This window comes from Panulirus ornatus, chromosome 17, assembly GCF_036320965.1.
Source record: "Panulirus ornatus isolate Po-2019 chromosome 17, ASM3632096v1, whole genome shotgun sequence".
In the NCBI taxonomy this organism is placed as follows: domain Eukaryota; kingdom Metazoa; phylum Arthropoda; class Malacostraca; order Decapoda; family Palinuridae; genus Panulirus; species Panulirus ornatus.
This window is the reverse complement of record NC_092240.1, coordinates 11,180,001-11,190,768: the sequence shown is the minus strand read 5'-3', so window position 1 is coordinate 11,190,768 and position 10,768 is coordinate 11,180,001. Positions and strand designations below refer to the sequence as shown.

Below are 10,768 nucleotides of genomic sequence, written 5' to 3'. Positions count from 1 at the left end.
TTGTGATGCATTACCGGCAATCGAAGGAAAAAATGGTTTCCATGTAGCCCAGACGGTCATGGATGCTTAAGAGTATGGAGGTAAGAATGGATCTCAAAGCCTCCGTACACTGGGTACATCCAGTGCAAAATATTCCAGACTACCGACGCGTTAATGTACTAGGGGTAGCGGAGGTGAGGTTGGATCTCATGGGTATTGAATGCTGGTTTGTCTAGCTAAGCCCAGAGCCTTTGCAGTACACGTTTATAGTGATTTTCTTCTCATTCGCGGTATATGTTTACCAAATGGCGTCCTAGCTTCATCTCTTCGATGTATATCAACTGACTTATATTTCTCTCTTGTCTCTCCCCTGATCATGTGATTATTACACGAAAGTGCACTTGGGAACTTATCGTGTTTCACTTTCTCCGTGGACTCATAGAAATATATATATATATATATATATATATATATATATATATATATATATATATATATATATATATATATATATATATATATATGTATAATGCTGTAATAGCATGCACTGTGATCTTATCATCCTCAAAGCGAAAGACCATGATACAGTCATCATAGGCACTTGAGCTCTGATCTTACCCTTTTTCTTTCACTATGAACCACCTTCAACTTCTCTCTCACGTCATGCTCGTTATAGTCATCAGATAATGACTTTGAATCTAGGCAACAGTCAGTAGCACACGAACTGATGCATATATTATTCTTTTACATAAAAGTTTAGATCAGGTGGCCCAGTAACCAATACCAATCGTTATTTTGGATGTTATAGAGACTATAACAACACGATATCACTTCGGCATATCTTATTTTTTGACCTTCTGCACTTTACTTTCAACCTAGTGTTCATCATCACGTTCTAACCCTATGTGTACACTAGTTTGCACAGTCTTGTGGCATCGAATCGTCTTAAGCGTTTACCGTTTATAAGATCAACATCTTCAGCATAAATGATTAGGTTTTTCAAGAAGGAGAAACGACATGATGCCTTATAACTAAAATAACCTTCCTAATTCCGAATGATGGGAATGTATAGATAAGAATACGTATCTGTGAGCTGCCAATATTGTTATTCACAGTTTGAGTTTTAGTATTCCACTGAATGAAACTGAACACTTTATAATGAGGATCTGTATACTGTTTAAACTTATAGTTTATTCAGATTCATGATTTATGTAGAATATTAATGACATCACGTAGATGTAATTTCCAGCTTGCGTTTTTGGTCTTATGGAATATTACGGACTTAGACGATGGGTTACTATATTCTGTCTGGCGGGCCTCATTGCTTCAGGGCACCATTTGTGCGATCTAATACAACAAAGTTGGTATGAAACGCTTCTCCTGGGTCCTTGGAACCCTGGATGGTGACACTCCAGCGAGCCAGAGAGATCGGGGACGACGAAGTAGTAGTCATAAGAGAGCGGGGGTTAAAGCTGTCTCACGTTCTTGACTACGTCCTTATCTTTCGGTTTAGGGCGTGCTTTGACGTGGGATGAATGGATGGTTTTTCCCCCGTGATGGAGACGAGGACGCTCCTCATGAAAATGAGATGGGGTTTGATGGCGAGTCAAAAGTCGCCGGAGTTGTATTTGTGTAATGTTGCAGGTATCGACGTGGAAGTCATGTTGTTGTTATTCTTTCTGTTAATAGCATGAACTGAAAGACAGTATATATATATATATACATATATATATATATATATATATATATATATATATATATATATATATATATATATATATATATATACATATATATATATATATATATATATATATATATATATATATATATATATATATATATATATATATATCATGTGTGTGTATCTAAACATCTAACTAGCATTCCGCTTAACTTCGATTCCTTTAATAATGTGATTAAAATACATTTCCTGTTAGTTGTAGAGATATACTTTGGAATCTTATTCCTTTATTCATAAACTGTTCTTCAGTGACCAAGACGCTTACTCGCACTTAAGTCTACCCTACTTATATGATTGTCAGTGCTATAGCGAATAATCTTCAAGCGAACACCTTTCTTAAAAGAAACACCGTTAAAATACATATTTAGCGACGTTCAACTTACCGATGAAGATTTTTTACGACTTGTATCCAAGGCAATTTTAACACGGCGTGGATACTCTCTGATTGCAAGGGAAAGATGATAATCATAGTTAGCTCTTGGTACCATGTACTTAAGACACATTTTGGCGCGGTACTCCTCGAAATCCATCCACTTTGCTCGCAGCTAGAAACCAATTACTTGATCTTTGGTCACCGAAAGCTGTCCTATGCCACGAGGAGATAAAGATTACATCCATCGATAATGAGAGAATCAAATACACCATGAGAGACAGTGGCTCATCCACAACCTAGCCTCAGGTCAGCATACACCCTCTACAAAGACCGTGAGTGACGGCTTATAATTAATGGATGTGACGGCATTATTCGACCACACAGATCAGCATTAGAATTCCAAAACTCTGAGCCATTGTAGATTACGGCCATTCGCAGCAGCAGGACCTGTCCACCTTAAACATCACAGAGAATACGTCCATGTGAACATGACGAACATCAAAGCCACCTCAAAATGCAGGTCAAATCCGTCTAGCATATGACAGCATAAGATTTCACACAGGAGAACACAACAGACGGCTGGGCAAAGGCTCAGGCTATTAACTAATTACACGGCGGGTATCACACACACACACACACACACACACACACACACACACACACACACACACACACGCACACACACAGACCCTGCTCCCTCCAGGGCCTTGCTGAATTATGAGCCAATCTACCTAATAGTTGGCATGATCTCGGTCGTCATCTGAGGTATGGTACCGAAGGGGAATGAATTCAAGGACAGTTTTAACAGTATTATACTGTGGTTCACCCACCACAGGAAGTCGAGAGGAGGAAATGCATTAATCTTTCCCCTTCTTTCTTTCTCTCGCTTTTTCTTTCATCTTCCACATCTTTCATTCTTGTTCTATTTCTGGTTTCTTGCTCTTCCAGGGCCTTGCTGAATTATGAGCCAATCTACCTAATAGTTGGCATGATCTCGGTCGTCATCTGAGGTATGGTACCGAAGGGGAATGAATTCAAGGACAGTTTTAACAGTATTATACTGTGGTTCACCCACCACAGGAAGTCGAGAGGAGGAAATGCATTAATCTTTCCCCTTCTTTCTTTCTCTCGCTTTTTCTTTCATCTTCCACATCTTTCATTCTTGTTCTATTTCTGGTTTCTTGCTCTTCATCCTACTTATATATATATATATATATATATATATATATATATATATATATATATATATATATATGTGTGTGTGTGTGTGTGTGTGTGTGTGTGTGTGTGTGTGTGTGTGTGTGTGTGTGTGTGTTCAACAGACATTCCATGCCTGTTGCACAGATACCATTTCCAGCCAATATATCATTTTGCTTGGATTAAAGAAAAGAGGGATTTGCTGATTTCCTCCAACACCATCAGTGTAGGTAAAGTATTCTTTATATTTTGTGTTGATCAATGACCTATTGTGACCGATACGAAAGGGAAGCACATTTCTGCAAACTCACCCAGTTCATTGAGTAATGTATCCAAGAATCCATACATGGGTAGATAAAAAGGGAGTTAGACTGTTAGGGTATCCTAAATCACGATATTCAGCTCGTTGATCAAACTGGATGTAAAGAAAATGTTAAATTGGAACATTCATACGTGTGAAAGAATCCAAAAAGAAATAAAGCATACATCATTAATGGACGTATCAACGTATTGAATAATCTATATATATACGTGAAAACAAATGAGGAAGAGTTACTTTGGGTTAAAAGGTGGTCTCATACGCCTCAGAGAACTGAGGAAATGTAACATGAAGTCCTAGACGTCAGAAATGCAAATATAAGCGTACAATTCCGAGCATGGAAAACATATACCGAGCCCCATACGTACACGATTAATCCGCCATGGTAAGATGATGTCACGAAATGGAATATCAACAATAATAGGAAGGTATCTGCTCCCCAATGAAAATTATGAGATACAGATATGAAAAAAAAAAGACGACGAAACGAAAAAAGAAAAAATATTGATGAAGAAATCAAGAAAGATTTTAAACCCTTCTGAGGAATTCCACACCTGTTTTGTGTCTAAATATACAATGGCCTCACAAAATTCCTGTCTTTTTTTATAAGTTTCATATAAAATCTTTGGTTTTATATATTCATTCTCTTTTTTCTAATGTGAAATATAAAGGCCCGTTTCTGGAAAACATTCTTCATAACCAGAGAGGAGCGAGGAAGAGGGGTGGTTTTCTTAACCAGCCTTAGTCTAAGGATGTTCACAAGGTCACCTTGAACGACCATTGATCTAGACGAGGCCCCACGTAGGGGGACTTGAACCACAGGAGGAGTACCGTTCCTCCCTCCTGCATTACGCTGCTGTGGTAATGGACCCCTATCGTCTTGGCCTAAGGGACACAAGTAAATGGCTTCCAGTCCCGTCTGTGCTTAGTGTCGATATGGCACGGTGTGATGCGTGTGCGCAAAAGATCCTCTCCTCTCTCTCTCTCTCTCTCTCTCTCTCTCTCTCTCTCTCTCTCTCTCTCTCTCTCTCTCTCTCTCTCTCTCTCTCTCTCATCTCTGAGGATACCATACTACTAGGGGAGTTCAGTGGCGTGAGAAGCCGCGTTTTAAACACTCACTCCCTCCGAACTCGTTACGAAACCTTAGGACGTAGATGGGACAAAGTCCACACGATTCAATTAAGACCAAACTGCATTTTGGGGTGTCGTATAGAAACTTGAGGTTTACGATTGTTTACGGTTTTAGTCCCGTGGGATCGTAAGTTTTACAGGAAAGGATTAAGTCTAAAGCTCCTGAGCCTTGTTATATTTTGTCTTAACATTCAGCACAATTTCTCTGCAGAGAAATTATATTCTTAATTTTGATACTCACATAGATTAATCTTAATACTTAAAAAAGATTTATTTAAAAAAAGAATTATTTCAGACGTTAATGCAGCGATCTGGTACATAAAAATTTGTGTGATTAATTGATTAATTAATCATTACTATGGTAATGAGGTTTTATTTATGTACTGACAGATTCGGTATTTTTGAAAACATCATTTGCATTCGGGATAAAGTCAGGGTCTGATAGGATAATTCAGGGTCTCAGTAACTGTGTGGTTGGCCGGCAATGAGTTTTTAACCTTAGGAGGTGTGAACCACAGGAAGGCTGGCAAAGTTTACCAGACGACTGGCGTAATTTACCGGAAGGCTAGCGCAGTTTATCAAAACAATGGCGTATTTTGCCGGAGGAATGAAGTGAGCGGCGTCAATCACCAGGGAACTACAAGTGAGGCGAAAAAAAAAGGGTAAATAAAGACTGAGGTAAAATGCAGGATAAGTGACTTGACTTACCAGCGGACTGGCATAATTTACCAGGGGGACTCGCGTGATTTGCCAGGGGGACTCACGCGATTTACCAGGGGGACTCCCATGATTTACCAGGGGGACTCACGTGATTTACCAGGGGGACTTACGTGATTTACCAGGGGGACTCCCATGATTTACCAGGGGGACTTACGTGATTTACCAGGGGGACTCGCATGATTTACCAGGGGGACTCACGTGATTTACCAGGGGGACTTGCGTGATTTACCAGGGGGACTCACGTGATTTACCAAACGACTAGAAGAATTTACCAGAGGACCTGCGAAATTCACCAGAAAACTGGCGGTATGATTTACAAGAAGGCTGTTGTGAAATTTCACCCCAAGCAAAATACTTCAAAAGTTTCTCGTACCAGCCTCCTTGCGTTGACACAGCGCATCTCACCTCCCACCATCGACTTACCATCATCTCACTCTATACCTTAACAAGGATCGAACACAAGCCTTCGGAGACCTGCATCATTCGATAGTAGTCTGTGGCATTCGACAGGGCGTTCAGTAACATTCGACAGGGCGTTCAGTGACATTCGACAGGGCGTTCAGTAACATTCGACAGGGCGTTCAGTAACATTCGACAGGGTGTTTCTCTCTTCTTTTTTTTTTTTAATCAGCGTTTGAAACACCCATCATCCTGTTGATTCTCATTCCATCTATACTCTGAAACACCCATCACTCTATTGATTCTCATCCCATCTACACTCTATAGATATTTGTTCGATGATGTAATCATCGTTTGAAATGTAATTGATCATCACCATTCTCCATCTGATTTTCATCTCTTTCCATGCCCGATGGTACGTAATCGTTTGAAATGGGATTACTCTGTAACTAATTTCTTTCAGTGTTGGTATATTACTTTCGCACAAGATCCTCACCATTATCCAATTGGTTTTCACCCTTTCCATGCCCGATGATACATAATCATTTGAAATGGGATTAATCAGTACCTAATGCCATTCAGTGATGGTATATTACCTTCGCACAAGATCACATTCAATGCTTGTCCAAACATTTGTTCCATGATGTAATCCTCGTCTGAAATGTATCCAGTTTATCAGCATCATTATCCATCTGATATATGATAGTTTGAAGTGGGTTTATTCAATACTTAATGTCATTCAGTGTTGGTATGTTACTTTCGCACAAGATCAAATTCCCTGTGTGTCTTCAACAGTCGGCGTGTCATGTGATACATCATATACTTCCCCACTCTTCATGAGGAGCGGAACCCAGAAAATGTATCTCTCTTGACTTTTAAATCGTTTCCCCTTTATTTTCCTTTCTTTCTCCAAGTCTTTCCTCGTAAGACAGATTGCTATTACACCTCTGAGCTGAAGTGCAACGATTTGTGCACGAAATGAGAAATATTGCGTTGCTCTCCAAGGGCTGCTGGTTCCTTCTTCCATTTCCCCCCAACTCGTAAGTCTTTCCCAGAGACTTTTGTAAGTGACATTTATGGGGATTTAATTGAAAGGGTATATTTCTCTACGTCACGGAAGGTTAAGTCTTATCAGAACTCTCGTGGAGTTTTTTCCCCCTCGCTCTCTCTCTTTCTCCGAAATAATCATTTTAGTTACGTTTTCAGTTCCAGGCTGAGTTTACTGTGTGTGTGTGTGTGTGTGTGTGTGTATATATATATATATATATATATATATATATATATATATATATATATATATATATATATATATATATATATATATATATTTCATTGAACTGATGTTTTCAGTTCAAAAATTATGAAAGTATAGTCTTCGACCCCGAAATGTGGTTGACTGGAAAGCATATATGGAGTTAGTTTTCAATACGAGTAACGATCTTGTATGAATCTTTTCTCTCACTGACTGAATGAAAAAAGATGTTTGTCCATATGGGGTGCAGTCCGCACAGAAAGTCAATAATTGGCATCAATCGATTGGATGAATTCGTGATGGTTTTGAAATAATTGCTCTTAGGAGCATTCACAGATGTGGTTCTAGTAAAGGCCAAATCATATCTTTAAAATCGATACTAAAGGGCAAGCTTATAGAGAAAGACATGAATAGCAAAAGAAGGAATGAAAACGATGATATGATCTCATACTCTACAATTGTATACATGCGCATGACCATGCATACTGATTTCTTTATCTGTAGGTGTGTTGTATGCGTGTGTGTGAGTGTTTGTGGTGTGATGTGTGTGTGTGTGTCTGTGTGTGTTTGATGTGTGTGTTGATGAATATGAACGTGTATTGTAAGCATATTTGGAAGAGTCATATATATATATATATATATATATATATATATATATATATATATATATATATATATATATATATAAATATATATATATATATATATATATATATATATATATATATATATATATATATATATATATATATATATATATATATATTTATATATATAAGCAGCTGAAGCTACATACTCATTTTCTATTCGTGTCATTAGATTATGCATGATGAATGAAGAAGTGTTCTTAGTGTGTGTGTGTGTGTGTGTGTGTGTGTGTGTACTGGTAAAACATTTGACTTCATATATCCCGTGCAGCAGAAGATATTAATCACCCAGTGATGATTTACAGCAGTGGTAAATGGCAATCAGTTCCTCTCCCAGACAATTTAGGATGTGTGTGTGTGTGTGTGTGTGTGTGTGTGTGTGTGTGTGTGTGTGTGAGTGCGTAGCAACCACATCTTCATAAGTGGAAATAAAGAAAGTATCAAGTGTGTACAATTAAGGAAGGACTTGACCGGAAACGTGGGTTCACTACTTAACATCTTACAGGAACATAATTTTCTCGTTTGATTGGCATTGGTAATGACATACATTAAAAAAAGAATCACTTTTTTCCCCCATTTTTCAATCGCAGTAAAGTTTTGCCTCACACTCACCTCTTATAAACACTGCTGGTGCTTATCAAAGACAAATATTTTCTTTTTGACCCAAGTGGAGGTCACCAACGCATGTGGCAAGCACAGTGATATCTATTTACACCATTATCTTTCTCTCTTTCTTTCTCTATCTCTCGTTTTCTTTTTTCTTCTTCTTTGCATGCCACGCAAGGCTTAGAGTTGTCGCCTATCTTAGTTCTTAAAAGCATGGCTCGCGAGAGAGGCGGCAAACACTAGAAAATAATAACGCCTCAAATCCACTTTCTTAATCCCACTTAGGGATTGTATAACATCGCCCAGTAACCACGTGTGTTTAAACGTTTCTTCTGGATTCCAGTTTACACGATTCTAATTCATTTCTTTCTCTACATTCATCGGTGGATTTTCATGCCCACTTCTGCGTTAGAAACCGTCAGACCTCTTCTGTCACCTGGGCCATTCCCTCCTGCAATCCCTCCCTCCGAGAGGATATATTATCCTTATGTTACAGAATCCTTCAGGAGAGAGATGTAGACCTCAACTACTCATCTTTTTTTCCTAGTTTCTTATCCTTCTCAGGTCTTCCTCCTTCAGAAAAGATCCTTCTCAGATCTTCCTTCTACAGGAGGATACCCCTCAGGTCTTCCTCCTTCAGAAGGATGCCTCGGGGCTGCCACTCATGAAAAGCCTGACTGTTGTCTGTCTTCTGAGGTCGGTCTCGCCTTCGGACCCCGTCGACGTCGTAGGTCCTCCTCCTCCTGATGATGCAGTACTACCTCCTCCTCCTGCCCCTCCTCCGACTCCCCCTCGAAGAAGGGTCACTCCCAGACTCCCCCCGCTTCTCACCCCCGAGGCGCCTCCTCCACCCCCCTTGGAGGAGGAGGAGTTGGAAGAGGAGGTGAGCCTGGTTCTCTCCGTGGCCTCGGGGGAAGAGGAGCCGTAGAGTGAAGTGGTGTCCTCATCGTACCTCTGGTAGCTGGACATCTGAAGGAGGAAGGAAGACGAGACATTAGTATGGAGGACGACTGTGAAGACGCGTTTCGACGCGCGTTATTATAAGAGTGAACTGCTAGCATGAAAGAATGGTGATGACTGGGCTTTTACCTTGGGAAATCAACGGGGTGAACTGTTAGCATGGAGAATAACATAGAGTCCTGTTAGCAAATAACAATTTTCAAGAGTGGAAAGTAACATGGGAGACTATAAGTTATGGGAATTACATAGCAAAATGAGTTTATAGAGATGGGCGTTAACGTAAGAGACTATACACTTGATTGAGAATATGAGAGATAATAATGATGGGTTTTTGATATGGGAGATCAAAGAGTGGACTGTTAGCATTGGAGATCACAAAGATAACAGCTAAGAAAGGAGATCATAAAGTGATTGAATGGAGGATCCTAGAGTTATCTTTGCAAGGATGATTTTAAGAGTGGAAGTTAACATGACAGACTATAGACTATGAGGGATAATAAAGATGGGCATAGACATAGGAGATTATATAGAGCAGACTGTCAAGAAGGAATAACATACTCATTATCAACATACATCTGTGGAACAAGAGTAAACAAGAAAACCTGTTACCCGTTATATGATCGCCAATGTCCAAGTATTTTCTTTTTTTTTTTTTTTAGCTATTTAACCTATTTTTGTGTTTGGCTTATCTTCACACTTCTCATGAGATGCAAGCAGATTGTTAGTCTTAACATGCGTAGATTCATTACATCAATCGGTCTTCGCTCATCCTCTCTATATTTCCAAACCACTTCCTTCAGCTTAGTTGGTCAGCCTTCACACTCAGAGTACGTATACTACCACACATCTCGTGTCACACTGTCATTCCTGACATGATCAACCCACCTACCTCACTCCAGCTAATCTTCCTAAAGTCTTTTCATTACCAAGACTTCCGCTTTCTTCCGTTATTTTCCATTCAATGCCCATGACTCACACCCAGACAACATTGTCGGGACTACTGTTCCTTTAAACATATCCAATTTTTTGCCCTTCCACACACTTTTCAATGAACCCTTATATATATATATATATATATATATATATATATATATATATATATATATATATATATATATATATTCCTATGAGTCCACTGGGAAAATTAAACACGATAAGTTCCCGAGTGCACTTTCGTGTAATAATCACATCATCATGGGAGATACAAGAAAGAAATACAAGTCATTTGATATACAACGAAGAGACGTCGAAATGTCGTCCTCGCTGCGTCTCTTAGTTGTATATCAGCTGACTTATATTTCTTTCTCTATCTCCTCTGATGATGTGATTATTACACGAAAGCGCACTTGGGAACTTATCGTGTTTCATTTTCCTCGTGGACTCATAGGAATTATATATATATATATATATATATATATATATATATATATATATATATATA

The 10,768-nt window shown here is 38.9% G+C and overlaps 1 protein-coding gene across 1 annotated transcript in view; it reads right to left on the bottom strand.

Moving 5' to 3' along the window:
- Positions 1 to 7,936: 7,936 nt before the first annotated feature.
- LOC139754559 (nephrin-like) overlaps positions 7,937 to 10,768 on the bottom strand; it is an 894,341-nt gene continuing 891,509 nt past the window's right edge. The window contains exon 16 of the mRNA XM_071671918.1: positions 7,937 to 9,336. Within this exon, the coding sequence (XP_071528019.1) occupies positions 9,004 to 9,336 (333 nt within the window). The 3' untranslated portion in view covers positions 7,937 to 9,003. The remainder of the gene's footprint in view (positions 9,337 to 10,768) is intronic.